Source organism: Myxocyprinus asiaticus, chromosome 4 (assembly GCF_019703515.2).
Source record: "Myxocyprinus asiaticus isolate MX2 ecotype Aquarium Trade chromosome 4, UBuf_Myxa_2, whole genome shotgun sequence".
In the NCBI taxonomy this organism is placed as follows: Eukaryota; Metazoa; Chordata; class Actinopteri; order Cypriniformes; family Catostomidae; genus Myxocyprinus; species Myxocyprinus asiaticus.
Window position 1 is genome coordinate 59115174 of NC_059347.1, and position 18407 is coordinate 59133580.

General features: G+C 36.5%; 1 protein-coding gene across 1 annotated transcript in view; it reads left to right on the forward strand.

Moving 5' to 3' along the window:
• Positions 1 to 11636, forward strand: part of LOC127440007 (rab-like protein 6) — a 50002-nt gene extending 38366 nt beyond the window's left edge. The window contains exons 14-16 of the mRNA XM_051696368.1: positions 506 to 683; positions 1216 to 1274; positions 3258 to 11636. Of these exons, the coding sequence (XP_051552328.1) occupies positions 506 to 683; positions 1216 to 1274; positions 3258 to 3458 (438 nt within the window). The 3' untranslated portion in view covers positions 3459 to 11636. The remainder of the gene's footprint in view (positions 1 to 505; positions 684 to 1215; positions 1275 to 3257) is intronic.
• The last annotated feature ends 6771 nt before the right edge of the window (positions 11637 to 18407 follow it).

The window sequence follows — 18407 nt, forward strand, 5'->3', positions numbered from 1 at the left end:
AACCAATAAAAGCTTCAACCCTACCAGAACACATATCCAAGCATAATAACAAGTAAACAACTTCGCCATACAGTTAACAGATCAACATCCATCCAGACTGCAGTGATGATGTCCTGAACTGTGTTACAGTGACTGACTGAACTGAACAGTGTAGTTTCTCCAGCCGGAACATGTGACGGGCGGTACTTCTTTTCTGCGTTTTTGGACATGACGTAATGACGCAAGGATGATCCACATAAGCCAGCGATTTCGCACAAAATCCGACCCAACAGCGCAAAATACAAACCATTTTTATAGGCTTACCGTAGTGAATCGGGGTAAGGTAAGGACATTGTTTCAAAAAAATCTTATTAGTGCAGCTTTAAACTAAAGTAAATGTATTAAAGTGATGCCAGTTTTTATGAAAAGCTCACAACAGATAATCTAGCTACTAAATATCGATTTTGCTGCCAAATAATACACCAGTTCTCATGTTTTTCTTCGCACATTATTTGTCTGTTCATAGGATGCTTTTCCAGCACGAGATCACGTATCTGACAGGTCAGATTATGGTTTTGTGTTAGCTGGACTCCCAGAGCCCCCCAGACCAGTTGCCCCCTCATTTAACAGTGACATTGACTTGTTCGGCCTGGGGTTTGAAGAGACTACACCTAAGAACAAAGACAGCAGTGAAGACCAGGAAGGTAACATTTAGCAACTCTAAATACTAATACTGGTCGCAGATAAAGGAAATTCAGAATGAGATCTTGCTCATTATTTTTGTCATTCTTCATCATTTAAAAAAAATACTCAGTTTTATATACCATTTTTAATGGTTAATTTAAGTGTAAAAAACAACAACAAAAACGTATTCCAAACGTATAATTTTTTTTCTACATACTCAAAATGCTACAGTTTGTGTCAGAGAACGCATGTGAATCTGAGGCATGGTGTGTTGCAAACAAAAGAGGAAAGAGAAAAAAAAAGTTGGGAATTTGGAACTTTTGCTGCAAAGCACTCTAACAGAGGCATTCATTGACCAGTGAGATTTTTAGAGAGATGTGGCCAGTTGTGCTTGGGAAATCCAATTCACTGTATTCCCAATAGATTTCAAATTCAAATCAAAACGAATCCACAACAGGTTGGACCTACAAGTGTGTCGGCACCCTTAAACAGTTTAAACAGAATTAAGACTTCATGACATGTGCACATTTCAGAGTCTGCTTTATTTTGCAGATAATGAAAGCAGACACTCCACAAAGGACAAGAAAAAGAAGAAAAAGAAAAGCAAAGAGGTAAGACTGTAGTCGCTTTGGAAAAAGCGTCTGCAAAAAGAATAAATGTCAATGTCGCAGGGGTGCTGTAGCCTATCCCAGCTACCTCAGGCTGAACGCTAGGCTGATATATGGTTTGGCTGAAAAAATCAGCCAATATTTGGCCATTTTGAAATTATCGACACTGGACAATAATTGTGCCCAATTGGAATATTGACAGAATTTCGCCTGGTGTCATTCCACCGGTTCCAAAATCTACAACCTTGTCAATGGAAAGTGCACATTTTCTTTAAGTCTTCACTCAAATTCAGAAAAGTTGCAATATCAGTCATTTGTTTTAAATCAACATTAGGGGTGTAAATATTTGCTCTGACTTTACCTATTGATTACGATGCATCGTGAAATCTCAAATTTGGTCACGATTCGATCCGATTAGATTATTTTGGAGCGATTCATAATTATTAAAACAAAATATGCTGAAAACATATTAAACGTTTTTACTAGACAGCACAGACATGCACTAGAGTCACAGATGGTTTGGCTTATATTTGTGGCTGCATAAATAAACCGAAAAATAATGTTACATACATTATAGCTATGAATGATATGTTACATATAGACATGATATGGTACATATAGATATGTTACATCCATTATAGATAACCTATATGAATAAAGGACAACATCATGTCTGATGCAGCAAAATGGCTTGATTATTGCACCAATAATTATGAATGAAATGCATCGTGTGCAGGCGAATAAGATCCATGTTTAAATCGAGCAGGGTCATAGATATAACAACCTTTTTTAGTGGCGTGTAAAGGCGGTTTTACGTGGGATTTGGTAACCACGAGTTCCCTATTCATTTTGGGATAGGGAGAGTAATGAGCTTCGTTCACGAGACCCCGCGCAAGATAAAAATGTTTTAACTTTTTGCGGCTGCCGTGTGTCATTGACCAATCACAGGTGACTGTAATCAACATAACAGAACCGCCTGAAATCACTCCCTATTCCCTATATTCTGTGGCAATCACTATAAAGAGAATGAATGAACTTGTGAGTGTTTTCGTTCACAGCCACATGTCTGCCCACCAATTATATTTATTTAAGCTGAGTTCAATTTGTGGTTAAACTGTTTTATGGAGATGTAAAAGCAATATAATATCATCACCAGGGAAGAAGGCAACAACAATGAACTTACTTTGGTCAAGTGGGTGCAAACAGTTATGAATAATGACATAGAAAGCTGAACTCGGCAGCATCCAGGGGATTTTCTCCCCTTTTCTCCCCAGTTTGGAATGCCCAATTCCCAACGCGCTCTTAAGTCTTTACGGTGGCGTAGTGACTTGCCTCAATCCGGGTGGCGGAGGATGAATCTCAGTTGCCTCCACGTCTGAGACCGTCAATCCGCGCATCTCATCACGAGCGCGTTACCGCGGAGACCTAGCACGTGTGGAGGCTCACGCTATTCTCCGCGGCATCCACTCACAACTCACCACGTGTCCCACCGAGAGCAAGAACCACATTATAGCGACCACGAGGAGGCTACCCCAACGTGACAAAACCCACCCTAGCAACCGGGCCAATTGGTTGCTTAGGAAGCCTGACTGGAGTCACGCAGCACACCCTGGATTCGAACTTGCGACTCCAGGTGTGGTAGTCAGCGTCTTAACTTGCTGAGCTACCCAGGCCCCCTGAGCATCGTGTAATCTAAAACAGCATCTGTATCACATTGGATATTAATGGTCACCAATTCTTAATTTCCGTAATCGATGCATCAAAATTTCTTTGCATTTTTACACCCCTAATCAAAATTATTTCAGATATTGGCCACACTGCTCTGTAGATATCGTATCACCGTTGGACATTAGGAAGCCCATATCTGTCGACCACTAGCCTATGACAATTTTTTTTTCCAAGATGTCAGATTTTGTTGCGTGTATAGATACCGTCTTTGTCTGTATAGTGAAATGATCCGGAAGGGAAAAATCTTTTTGTGTCTAGGAGGATGAGAAAAGCAGCAAGAAACGACACAAACATAAGAAAAAGGAAAAAGATGAGTGTGGCATAGGGGACGAGAAAGAAAAGAAAAAGAAGAAATCATCAAGGACCAAGAAAACTGGAACTGTGGACGATCTGGAGGCTTTCCTTGCAGGTGGAGAGGGACAAGGAAACAGTGAGAGCGGAGACTACGAAGAACTGTAAAACGCCATCCGACCAATCAGGGTTTGATATCAACACCAACTGTGTGACATCGCCAGGTCATTGTCCAATCCATTCCACCACGGTTTTGCAGTGCCTAACCTTTTTATTTCCAACAGTGTTGCTTCAAATGGTCCTGAGTTTATTCCGTTATTAACTGATACAAACTCGTTCCACAAAGACTTGAAGTTTGACACATTTTAGCTTTATTGGTTTTGTATGTACATACATGTTATTGACAGCTTTTGGTGCATTTGCGTATGCTAGAACACACAGTTAATGGTACATTTTCATATAAAACAGTACAGATGGGGAAAAATAAGCAAAACTTTTCATGCAACTCTGCACACCAATATTCCACATTGGGCCTCATACTGTACATGAAGCACGGGAAGGTTGCATTTGTGCTCATAAAATGTTTCTTACATAAATTGTCACATTGAATGGTTTTTACGAATGATTTACACTTCTATAATGAATACATCATTTTTAAAATCATTATTACTCAGACTGTCCAATTTAATTCAATGCAAATTAAGTAAGAATGGTTTTGACGCTGCAAACAGAAATTTGTCCAAATTTGTAAAATCATTGTTACTTAAATTGTCCCATTTAATATTTATTAGCGTTGCAAATCAGGAAATGTTTTGGCATCAAATTATCCATTACTGTATTGATGAAAATGATATAGACAAATGATATTTTACTCACGCATGTAAAGATATGTACATAACAATCGTAAAACTTAAAAAATTATTGCATTTAATAATTGGCAGCAGTTTAGTAAATAATTACTTTATGAACGATTTACACAGAAATTCATTCTGCTTATGTTTTATGAAAGAGACAATTGTTTGCTTGTAATTACCACACCTCCACATGTTTTCATCCTATATTGATTAGTGATAGCCAAGTAATTTTGATCGCTATGAATTAGATTGGCTCCAGGTTAAGTGGCAGGAACACAACTGAGTTTAAAAGTGGTTGTTGTTTACACAGACATTTTTTATAAATCGCTTGAGAAAATATTCTCACAGTCAATGCAACAATTTACGCACAAATGTTTTTTTTTACTTGCACAGAAATTTGTTTTCCTTGTGTTTCATTAATCCTTTGAAAAATCTTTCTTATGTAAAATGTCACTTTCAGTTCAATCCAACAATTTACATAGTTTTTTTTATGCAGTAAACAGAAATGTATTCAAAATGTATTCTGTTTCATAAATTACTCTTACTTAAATTGTCCCTTCAATTCGGTGCAAAAATGTATGTAAATGTGGACAGTTTACACTGAAATTCGTTCTTATGTTTCATGAAACGTTTGAGAAAGCAATCTTACGTAAATTTGTTCCATTCAATTTAATGCTCCAGTTTACACATGTATTTATTTATGAATGATGTACACATAAATTTGTTCTTTTCATGTTTCAATTCCTAAAATCATTCCCATTCAGTTCAGTCCGATAATTTACATAAGAATGGTTACGATGTACACAATTCGCTTCATTTGTGCTTCATGAATGAGTCCCAGTGTCTTCCAGATGCTTCCAAATTGCAACAATTTACGTAAGGAGTTTTTTGGGGGTTTTTTACTGTTAATTTACACCAAAAAAAATTTCTGTTTATGTTTCATAAGTTGTTTGCAATTTTGCGTAAATGCGTAAAAAAGGCTCAATTTAGGTTTTTTTACAGAAAATTTTCAAAGAAATGTTTCATAATTCATTCAAGAAAATATTCTCCCAGTCAATGTAACAATTTACACACAAATGTTTGTTTTTTTTACTTGCGCAGAAATTTGTTCTGCTCATGTTTCATTAATCATTTGTAAAATCATTCTTGTAAAATCAATCATAAATTGTCACTTTCAGTTCAATCTAACAATTTACATGTTTTGAATGTTTTTTTATGCTTTAAACAGACAGTCATTCAAAATTCATTATGTTTGAGTAAATGTTTAAGTAAATGTTATTTACGGACAGTTTACGCAGAAATTCATTGTGCTTATGTTTCATTCGAGAAAGCAGTCTTGCTTAAATTTGTTCCATTCAATATAATTCCCCAATACATGTTTTGTTTTTATTTTTACAAATGATTTACACATAAATTTGTTCTGTTTGTGTTTCATAAACCGATTCAGTTCAATCCAACAGTTTACATAAGAATGGTTGCGATGTACACAATTCGCTCCACTCGTGCTTCATGAATGAGGCCCAGTGTCTTAGGAATGTCTTCCAGATGCTATTTTGAACAGTTCCTGAAGCTCTTCATACTTTAGCCTCTCAAATGAATCATTCTGTTGCATAATTCTATTTAATAACATACAGTGCTGTGAAAAAGATTTCTTCTGCTTTTGTGTGTATCTCATACTAAACAGTTTCAAAAATTCAAACACAATCTAACATAAAAAGGCAATCTGAAACACAAAATACAGTTTTTAAATGATAATGTTATTTATAGAAACAGAAAAGTTATCCAATACCAACTGGGCCTGTGTGAAAAATTATTTAACTTAGTTACTAAATCCCCAAATCTATGAAACTGCATTCATAATGGGGTTCAGCTGGAGTAGACACACCAAGACCTGATTACTGCCAGTCCTGTTCAATCAAATCAACACCTTAATAAAACTTTTTCAGCAGCATGAAGTTTGCTAAATGGTCTCACCCAGTAGCACACTATGCCAAGGTTGAAAGAAATTCCAGAAATGATGAGGAAAACGGTGATTGAAATACATCAGTCTGGGAAGGGTTACAAAGATATTTCAAAGGCTCTGGGACTCCAAAAAACCACAGTGAGATCCATTATCTCCAAATGGAGAAAACTTGGCACAGTAGTGAACCTTCCCAGAAGTGGTCAACCTTCCAAAATTCCTCAAGGGCACAGCGACGACTCATCCGGGAAGTCACTAAAAAGCCAAGGACAACATCCAAGGAACTGCAGGCCTCTCTCACATGAATTAAGGTCACTGTTCATGACTCCACTATCAGAAAGACACTGGACAAAAATGCCATCTATGGAAGAGTGGTGAGGCGAAAACCACTGCTAACCCAGAAGAACATTAAGACTTGTCTAAATTTTGCCAAAATGCACATTGATGATCCTCAAACCTTTTGGGAGAATATTCTGTGGACTGATGAGTCGAAAGTGGAACTGTTTGGAAGACGGGGTCCCACAGAATACCACAAAAAGAACATCATACCTAGAGTGAAGCATGGTGGTGGTAGTGTGATGGTGTGAGGATGCTTTGCTGCTTCAGGGCGACTCGCAATAATTGAGGGAAACATGAATTCTGCTCTCTACCAGAAAATCCTAAAGGAGAACGTCCAGTCATCAGTCCGTGAGTTGAAGCTCAAGTGCAACTGGATTATGCAGCAAGACAATGATCCAAAGCACAGGAGTAAGTCCACCTCTGAATGACTCAAAAGAAGCTAAATTAAAGTTTTGGAGTGGCCTAGTCAAAGTCCTGACTTGAACCCGATTGAGATGCTGTGGCAGGACCTTAAACGGGCAGTTCATGCTCGAAAACCCTCCAATGTGGCTGAACTAAAGCAGTTCTGCAAAGAAGAGTGGGCCAAAATTCCCCCACAGCGTTGTGAAAGACTGATCTCCAGTTATCAGAAGCGTTTGGTTACAGTTGTTGCTGCTAAAGCTGGCACAACCAGCTATTAAGTTTAAGGGGGCAGTTAGTTTTTCACATGGGTAAATAAAAAATATATGTTTGAAAACTGTATGTTGTGTTTACTCAGGTTGCCTTTGTTTTATGTTATATCTCGTTTGAAGATCTAAAACAATTTAGTATGAAGAATACACAAAAATAGAAGAAATCAGGATGGGGTCAAATATTTTTTCACAGTACTGTAAGCTTCTTATGCTGCCATCAGTTCCCTTCTATTTATGCCTTAAATTGTTCAACACTTAACAAAACGAAAGCCTTCATGAAACAGTTGCCTGTTGAGTAATAGCTCTAACATACTGCTAATATTTTCAGAGTTAATGATAGCTGGATAGACACTACACCACAGCGATCGCAATCAAAATTTATGAAAAGAAGCCAACAAGCAGTGTTGGTCATATTGTCTTTTTGACAATTTGTAATTATGCAGTTAGTAAACTGGTATTATTAATGACTAAACATAGTTTTTTATTTAAAAATTGTACAGTTTCATTATCATAGTTTCTGATTCCAGACAGCATTCCCAAAATTTTGTTCTGGTGTCGAGAAAACAAAACATCATGTTCTTTCCCCCCTTCCTCACATTGTCTATTTGCCAAGTCTTTTCTGGTTAATATATATGTTTCTTTTGCTGTAGATTAATGGCTTGTGTGCTTTAAAATTGATGGTAGTTGTGTTGTAGATCTAGTGTTTATATATGGATCGTCAGATTATTCTCAATAACTCCTTCATGATGACAGGTAATTTACAAACTAAACATGGAAGTTATCTAAAATTATCTCTCTTTTTTTTCTGTTTACTGTTACTGTTATTTCTGTTATTGTTTTCAACTCACAGCCACGTCCGTAAATTTGTAAAATTCTTAAGCATATAATAGTGCAATTATTGTCATATTTTGAATGCATACATTTCTACTATTTAATATTTTCGGTGCAAATTGAAGAATGTTTTAGACTCAAATTATCAATTAAAGTATTGATGAATGAAAAATATAAAGACAAATTATTGTTAACTCATAATGGGCCTCATTCATGTAAGTCATTTATAAAATCAATGGGGGGGGAAAAAAGTTTGTAAAACTATTCCTTAATCAATTATTCCAATTAATTTAGTGTGACATGTTTGGTAAAGAACTGTTTAAATTATAACAAAAAATGTATTGCTATGAATTAGAATGTAGTGGAATTTAGCGGAGGGAAATTAGTTTCTGAAATAGTTTTGCGTTCCCTCACAATACCTTTAACAACAAAAACAAAAAAAAAAAAAAAAAATAACCATGGTTTTACTACAGTAAGCATAGTTTAACTATGAAATTTGTAGTAAAACCATAACCATAATATGTACCAAGGTTTTACTATATTTGTAACCATATTTTTCCCATGATATAGTAATAATAATAATAATAATAAAAAAAAGCAAATAAAAATAATAATAATTTTGCCGAAAAACATTTGACTGTTTTACTGTAGTAACTCCATGGTTAAGTTGTGGTGCATGTACCATGGTTTAAAAAAAATGGATACATTGTTACTGCAGGTTTACTATAGTGAAACCATGGTTAATTTTCATAAGGGCATGTTTTTTGGTGGAAACCAGAAATTAACCATGGTGTTAGTGTAGCACAACTTTAGTAACTATGCTGTTTTTGGCAGAATGATTAGGGGTTTCATTACCATAGTCCATTACCATTTTTTCGGTATTATTACTATAGATTGAAAGTTTCCTATAGAGAAAGACTCCTTTTTGATGTTACTATAAGGTGATCCGTTCACCTTGGCATCATGGACAGCATTTGAACTCTTGTGGATTTGACCCAAAGAGGCAACTGCAGTGTTGACAGCAGAATGTTTCTATCGGTTATCCCAGAACACGGAGAATTTGTGGTTTCAAAGATGGAACTTAAGCATGAATATGTTGGACTACTAAGGAACAAAGATCATTCAGCCCAACCTGAACTGCAGTAACTGACCGTTAACTAACTAACAGTACCTTTAAAGACAGATTGCTGCAAATTCCTGTCTTTTCCGACCATCATCTGTGTCTAAGGTTGTTGCAAATCGAGCATGCTGTCGGCTACACACATGCCGCTAAGCTCATGTGATGCATCACGCTGTCACCATGGAAGCCACACGCCCGGGAGAATTGACTCTACGTACACTCTCACTGTGATAAATAGTCTCGCTTTCCTGGATTTATGAGTACACTGTTGACTACTCTCACCCCAAACCAGCAAAAAGGGCACAAGTGTGCATCTCCTTTTTTACTCTGCCTCAAGTATGATTGCCTCCTAAAGACCCTTGATTTATTGATTTTTTTCGGTTTGGCATGCATTTTTTCGCTGAACAAGAAAAGGTTAGAAGAAATGAATGTATTGATGATGAATTAGTTCTGGCTGGTTGTTGGACTCTGCATGCAACATACTTCCATCTCAGCATTTTGGACCTCATTGGATTTCCTGGAAATGTGTTTTGAATGTGTGGAAATGCTAGTTACATCGGTTTTATTTTATTCATCCAGCTGCATATACTTTCCAAAGCCTTCGTGTTTATTTGGCCATTAATGGTTGTATACAGCATGCTTATTTATTTTTGTTACCCCATTTCACTACCCTCAGTGTTCGTATTTGATTTGTGTGTTTCAGTTGTGTAATAAATGCAAAAGACATTTAACAAGATTTGAAGTGTCAGACTGCTTTTGACTATTTGTTTGTCTCTTGTAATGATGATTTGTGTTCGTGAAAATATATAATGAAAGTTTTGGCTTCACAGTTTTGGTGTGATTTTAGTTAGAGTGCTTACAAGGCAGCAATGTATTGGATTTTGTGTACTTTTTTGTTGTTTTTAATTGTCCTCAATTTGGAAAACAATTTTCTTAAGTTTAATGTCGTCTGTACCACTAAACGTACCGACTCATTACATTTACATTTACATTTATTCATTTGGCAGATGCTTTTATCCAAAGCGACTTACAAAAGAGGAACACATATGCGAATCATCTTAAGGAGACAGTGGTACGAAAAAGTGCCATATTACAAAGTTTCACTAGCATCACAATAGTATTCAAAACAGATTAAAGCGCACAGATAAGTGCTCATGGAAAAGATGTGTTTTCTCAGCTTCACGGATGGAGTTGGGAAGGTCGTTCCACCAACATGGTATGATGAAGCTGAAAGTCCGGGAAAGTGTTTTGGTGCCTCTTTGTGTTGGTACAACAAGGCGCCGCTCATTAGCCGACCGCAGGTTTCTAGTGGGCGCGTAGCTCTGCAGAAATGATTTTAGGTATGCTGGAGCAGACCCAGTGACTGTTCTGTATGCCAGCATCAGAGCCTTGAATTTGATACGTGCATCAACCGGCAACCAGTGGAGAGAGACAAGGAGTGGTGTGACGTGCTCTCTTTGGTTCATAAAAGACCAGACATGCTGCTGCATTCTGGATCATTTGCAGGGGTCTAATTGCACATGCAGGGAGGCCTGTAATGAGAGCGTTACAGTAGTCCAGTCTAGTTATGACAAGTGACTGGACAAGAAGTTGTGTGGCATGTTCAGAGAGGAAGGGTCTTATCTTCCTGATATTGTAGAGTGCAAATCTACATGATCTTGCGGTCTTTGAGATATGTTCTGTGAAATTTAGTCTGTTATCAATGATTACCCCTAGATGTCTGACTGTTCTGACTCCATTCAAATTTCTGTTGATAATTTTTTGGCTTTTGTACACCTTATGGGTAAAATAATGTCCAGGTCATATTTCACCCCAAAATCAATCGTTTCCGTCAGTCATTTTTTTTATGGTGTTATTCAACAACCACTTGCTTGATCTACACATAATAGGTGTTGTTTTAAAGCTTAGACTCTTATATTTACAATTAATAAAGCTGAACTGACCAATTCTAAAATATTGCTTGTAAATTTGCTGATAAATTAGAACTGTTCCTTTTTAGAATTCACATACAGTATTTGCGATCACAACGATCATATTTAGAACCATCAAAAAGATCACGCAGCCATGTGTTATATATCTTTGGAAAGGTCTTGATTTGTAGAATATAATTACCAAATTTATTTAACTCCAAGACCAAACTATAGTGAGTACTAATGTGTTTAATCCACATGTATAATAACAGATAAACAGAATTATCGTAACATTTTGGTTTGTTACTTCATGAAAAATAAACATGATATAGGAAATGGCATATCACAACTTACAACAAACGCTTCTAAATCAAACAAGCCCAAATTCAACGTAATAAGATGTGTAGATACTGAAATATTTGATAAAGAGTGTCATGACGGCTACGGTGGGTATCGCTAATGGCGTCTCTTTACATGATCTTTCACATCATAGATGTTTCAGATCATTCTCATTGGATCTCTAGAGAGTTATATTCTGTATTTGGAAACAGGCAGATCCCCACGTGGGTCAGCAGAGCTAGAGCGTTTATACATAGACTGCGCACAAGAGGGCGTTCAACGCACATTTCTCGGAGTGATGGAACATGAACCCAATGTGATCAGTTTTAATTACTAGGCACTTAGTTCATATAAGTTGTTGTTTTTGTTTTTTTTTCCAGATGTTTGCATTCATAGTTTTCATTTATTTTGTTTTAATGTTCAATAAAACACCTGAAAACTTGTTTGGAAAGGTTTTTGGACACTTTGATAAATAAAAGGACACAATAGCATACATGCTATTACTCATTTATCATTTATTTTCCCCTAGTATACTTGACATGTTGGAGAACAACACCAAAGTTAATTTGATGACCTTCCATGCTTACTGTCTAAAAGGTATAATGTCAAACATTATTTTAGCACTTATTTTTTGTACTTATTTTCTCTAAGGTTGATCCTAATATATTTTCTTCAAATTTTGAAAGGTTTTCTATTAATTGATACCATGCAATTGACCCTCTTTGCTATTGTTTGAGTTATAAGCTCTTACTTTTGCATATGCCATTTAAGCATTAAATTCTTAAAAATAAGGGGTTAAAATAGGACTATTAATATTGATAAACAGTAATACAGTAATGACATTTTTTAATAACAAATTAAATTCAGTACAGCAAATACTACCATTATACTCCCCTCACTTCATTACTGTAATACGGTAATGAAAAACACTTTTTTTTTATTAATATCAGCATACATTAAATTCAGTACAACAAATACTACCATGATGCATACTTACAATTACAAATGTACTTGACATTAATTATATCTTCTTTTTTTCACAATACAGATGGCTACTTAGGATTGATGAAGTGAGAGGAAAAGGTGCTGAATTGTCATGAAATTAATGTCACAGTTATATTATAATAACCAAATGGTCCTATAATTAAAGCTTCATTTGACAAAGCATCATTGTCTGTGGTCCAGCGAGGGAAGTTTTCAAACACTTTGTTCTCTCTGGATCAATATGTTCTGAAGTACTGTAACATAACAGCTGTGGAATTCATTTCATCATAATTGAACTGGAGTGGCTGTTTTACCTGTAACATAATGATGTCCACTTTGTTTCTATATCCTGTTGTGTTACATCATTTGGCATGAGGGGAAAAGGATGTCAGCTGATTTTTTTCAACCTTAAAATCAGTATTGGAGAAGCTAATTTGAATCTGTAGCTTCCCAAGCCACAAGTTACATATAAATCATAGCTAAACTACATTCAAGCTTTTATTTTAAAAAGGAATTACACTCAAAAATATTAAGATTTATACATTTCGTCAAATTGAATTCAGTAATATTTAACACACACACACATGTGTGTATGTATATATATATATATTTTCAATCACAGCTTTCATGTGTCTTGGCATGCTCTCTACCAGTCTTTCACATTGCTGTTGGGTGACTTTATGCCACTCCTGGAGCAAAAATTCAAGCAGCTCGGCTTTGTTTGATGGCTTGTGGTCATACATCTTCCTCTTGATCACATTCCAGAGGTTTTCAATGGGGTTCAGGTATGGAAATTGTGCTGGCTATGACAGGGTCTTGATCCGGTGCTCCTCCATCAACACCTTGATTGGCCTGGCTGTGTGGCATGGAGCATTGTCCTGCTGGGAAAAAACAATCCTCAGAGTTGGGGAACATTGTCTGAACAGAAGGAAGCAAGTTTCATGTGTCCTTCACAAAGACGAATCTGCCCGATTCCAGCCTTGTTGAAGCAACCCCAGATCATCACTGATCCACCACCAAATTTCACAGTGGGTGCAAGTTCTGTGGCTTGAAGTCCTCTCCAGGTATCCGTCTAACTATTAGACGACCAGGTGGAGGATCAGTGATGATCTGTGGGTGCTTCAGCAAGGCTGGAATCGGCCCGAATTGTCTTTGTGAAGGACTTTTTTTGTTATTTTGACCAGTTGTCATTTCTGCAAATAAATGCTCTAAATAACAATATTTTTATTTGGAATTTGGGAGAAATGTTGTCAGTACTTTATAGAATAAAACAAACATTTTCATTTTACTCAAACACATACCTATAAATAGTAAATCCAGAGACACTGATAATTTTGCAGTCTCTTAATTTTTTCCAGAGCTGTGTGTGTGTGTGTATATATATATATATATATATATATATTACATACAGTATATATGTCTATATAGTTTTATTAACTTAATTTCATTAAAGATTACACAATTTAAGTTAATGGAAATTTGTTATGAAATTTAAATGTGTAAATCTTAAAAATAGGCTTAATATTTTTTGAGTGTAGATACAAGCTACTAACAAAAAGTAGCAAACTATTTTTAAGATTTACTTATATTTTTTATAATAATAAAGATAAATTTAATTCTGCAATCAGAGCAGTATTTATCTGGCACAAAACTATCCAAATCCAAATTATGATGGCATTTTTATGCAAAATATTATTTCCTATTGTTCCTTTTGATTTTGGTGTGAAATATGACTTTGTAAATCTCACATTGACAGAATGTTCAGCATTAATGATGTCATAATGGGCTGCTTGCTTCAGCTGCTGATGTCAGCCGGGTCTCTTATTCTTTCTTTCTCTATCTCATTCCTCTGGCTTGATTCTTCTTATCTGGATCACTTTATCAAGAACTGTAACACTAGTCCTTCACTGCCTTGCCAATCACTGGTATTTCCTTCGGAAAGTGCATCTAGTTTAGTTATAACAGTACACAGTTTGGGCCAATGTGTTTCCAGATGTGTCCTGTCATCACCACTGGAGGGAGTAATTTTAGTGAGTCAACATTAGGGTCTGTAGCACATACAGTAAGGCAAAGAGACTTTCAGAAAAAGCTCAAGTATCCATGAAAAGCCTGTGTTTAGATAAGCTTAGAAAACCAATTGCATTAATTTATGAAAATGTAATTATTTTGTTACTGGCTTATTCGTCCACAATTATATTTGACTGTGAGTGACTGCCCACAGTAAATTCCAGTGCACAGTTTGTTTACAAAACAAGGTCCTATGTCAGGTGTCTTTTACATAAGAGGTTTTTAGGATTTTTTTAATTTATATTTTCGTTTTTTTGGAATAACATCAAAATGTTTTGAAACCTGAGCAATCGTCATAAAGTTACACAACAGTACAACCTATTGAACAGACTACGTCTATCTCTCACAACCTTTTTTTATTAGCATTAAATTAAATATGGTGTCTTCTCTGACAAGGGTCGAATTGTTCTTTAGTGTGTAAAAACAAATGGAAGCTCTTTTATATTATTTATAATGCAATTACAAAGGAAGCCTAGTTGGCTCATGTGCAGCACTGCAAATAAATGTGTAAACTATGCAACTATCAATTAATATATATATATACAGTGCATCCGGAAAGTATTCACAGCGCTTCACTTTTTCCACATTTTGTTATGTTACAGCCTTATTCCAAAATTGATTAAATTCATTATTTTCCTCAAAATTCTACAAACAATACCCCATAATGACAACGTGAAAGAAGTTTGTTTGAAATCTTTGCAAATTTATTAAAAATAAAAAAAACGAAAAAAATCACGTACATAAGTATTCACAGCCTTTGCCATGACACTCAAAATTGAGCTCAGGTGCATCCTGTTTCCACTGATCATCCTTGAGATGTTTCTACAACTTGATTGGAGTCCACCTGTGGTAAATTCAGTTGAATGGACATGATTTGGAAAGGCACACACCTGTCTATATAAGGTCCCACAGTTAACAGTGAATGTCAGAGCACAAACCAAGCCATGAAGTCCAAGGAATTGTCTGTAGACCTCCGAGACAGGATTGTATCAAGGCACAGATCTGGGGAAGGGTACAGAAAAATGTCTGCCGCATTGAAGGTCTCAATGAGCACAGTGGCCTCCATCATCCGTAAATGGAAGAAGTTCTTCCTAGAGCTGGCCGCCTGGCCAAACTGAGCGATTGGAGGAGAAGGGCCTTAGTCAGGGAGGTGACCAAGAACCCGATGGTCACTCTGACAGAGCTCCAGCGTTTCTCTGTGGAGAGAGGAGAACCTTCCAGAAGAACAACCATCTCTGCAGCACTCCACCAATCAGGCCTGTATGGTAGAGTGGCCAGACGGAAGCCACTCCGTAAAAGGCACATGACAGCCCGCCTGGAGTTTGCCAAAAGGCACCTGAAGGACTCTCAGACCATGAGAAACAAAGATTGAACTCTTTGGCCTGAATGGCAAGTGTCATGCCAGGAGGAAACCAGGCACCGCTCATCACATGGCCAATCCCATCCCTACAGCAAAGCATTGTGGTGGCAGCATCATGCTGTGGGGGTGTTTTTCAGCGGCAGGAACTGGGAGACTAGTCAGGATCGAGGAAAAGATGAATGCAGCAATGTACAGAGACATCCTTGATGAAAACCTGCTCCAGAACGCTCTGGACCTCAGACTGGGGCGAAGGTTCATCTTCCAACTGGACAACGACCCTAAGCACACAGCCAAGATAACAAAGGAGTGGCTACGGGACAACTCTGTGAATGTCCTTGAGTGGCCCAGCCAGAGCCCAGACTTGAACCCGATTGAACATCTCTGGAGAGATCTGAAAATGGCTGTGCACCGACGCTCCCCATCCAACCTGATGGAGCTTGAGAGGTCCTGCAATGAAGAATGGGAGAAACTGCCCAAAAATAGGTGTGCCAAGCTTGTAGCATCATACTCAAAAAGACTTGCGGCTCTAATTGGTGCCAAAGGTGCTTCAACAAAGTATTGAGCAAAGGCTGTGAATACTTATGTACATGTGTGGTTTTTTTTTTATTTATTTTTTTTTTATAAATTTGCAAAGATTTCAAACAAACTTCTTTCACGTTGTCATTATGGGGTATTGTTTGTAGAATTTTGAAAAAAATAATGAATTTAATCCATTGTGGAATAAGGCTGTAACATAACAAAATGTGGAAAAAGTGAATACTTTCCGGATGCACTGTATATATTGTGATATAATAATTTACCAACCCTGTCTGTGCAATGTTATATCCAATCTATCAACTCCTGTCATGACTACTTAAAAAACACGATTACTTTTCCTCATTATCTGCCTGAAAGGGACATGACGCAACTATCCATAAAGCATGTTGGAGCTGATTTGTGCAAACTCCATCCACAGGAATTACATCGGTAATGCATAACCAGAAGCTCATCCACTTAGAAAATTAATCCCACCTCAAAAGGATCATTTATACAACTTTACAGCTCAAGTAACAAACATTTTTACTGAAGAATTCATGCAAGTGCTTCAACAAAATATGAGCCTCTGGAATGTCGAAGAGCCTCATAGACGTCCACTGTAAGTGTACTAATGTAAACTTGTTGGAGTGAGAGACTCCGTAATAATGAAAAGCACCTTAGTTAATCTAGATATTTGCACTCCAGTAGCTATGGCTTGTCTAATGTGGTGGTTTAATTGCACAGTATGTGCTTGTTGCCTGGGCGACCCATTGAGCCTTGACTGACAGCAGAGATATCCAGTTGTAGCTTAATGCCTATAATTGTATGTGATCCAGTGGGGGAAGATTTCAAACACTTAAACGTTGTTCTCTTGGGATCAACATGTACTGAAGGATTGTAATATAACAGCTATGGAATGCATTTCACCATAATTAATTTAACTGGAGGGGCTGTTTTACCTGAATCATAATGATGTCATGCCATTTAATGGGCCACTTTATGCTTCTATATCCTGTTGTGTTTGTTACATATAACTCATAGCTAACAGTCAAGCTATTGTTTTAAAAATATATATATAGATTTAAACATTTTAATTTCATAACAAATTTACATCAAACTGAATTGAGTAATCTTTAACAAAATGTTTTATTAATTTAATTTAGTTAAAGATTACACTTTATTTGATGGAACTTTTATGAAATTTAAATGCATAAATCTTAAAAATAGGCTACAAATATTTTTTGAGTGTAGATACAAGCTATTAACAAAAATTAGCACACTATATTTAAGCTTGACTTGATATATTTTTATCGTATTATAAGTAATAAGATTCAGTTGAATTCTGCAATCAGAACAATATTATAATACAGTTACAGTCTTCAAAGACAAAGGACAACTGGCTCTAACAAGGACAGAAAGAGATGTGGAAGACCAGATGTACAACTAAACAAGAGGATAAGTACATCAGAGTCTCTAGTTTGAGAAATAGACGCCTCACATGTCCTCAGCTGACAGCTTCATTGAATTCTACCCGCTCAACACCAGTTTCATGTACAACAGTAAAGAGGAGACTCAGGGGTGCAGGCCTTATGGGAAGAATTGCAAAGAAAAAGCCACTTTTGAAACAGAAAAACAAAAAGAAAAGGTTCGAGTGGGCAAAGAAACACAGACATTGGACAACAGATAATTGGAAAAGAGTGTTCTGGATCTTAACCCCATTGAGCTTTTGTGGGATCAGCTAGACTGTAAGGTGTGTGAGAAGTGCCCGACAAGACAGCCACATCTATGGCAAGTGCTACAGGAAGTGTGGGGTGAAATGTCACTTGAGTATCTGGACAAACTGACAGCTAGAATAACAAGGATCTGCAAAGCTGTCATTGCTGCACGTGGAGGATTTTTTTGATGAGAACTCTTTGAACTAGTTTAAGAAGTTTTTTTCAAATTGTAATAGTAATTTTTCACATTATTAATGTCCTGACTATACATTGTGATCAGTTGAATGCCACTTTGGTGAATAAAAGTACCAATTTCTTTCCATAAGAGCAAAATCTGTGCATTATTCCAAACTTTTGGCCGCCAGTGTAATTTACATGAACTGTCCAAAATAACAAATTCACTGAAATGGATTGGACTTTCCAATGCTTTTTATAAGTGAATTGTAAATTG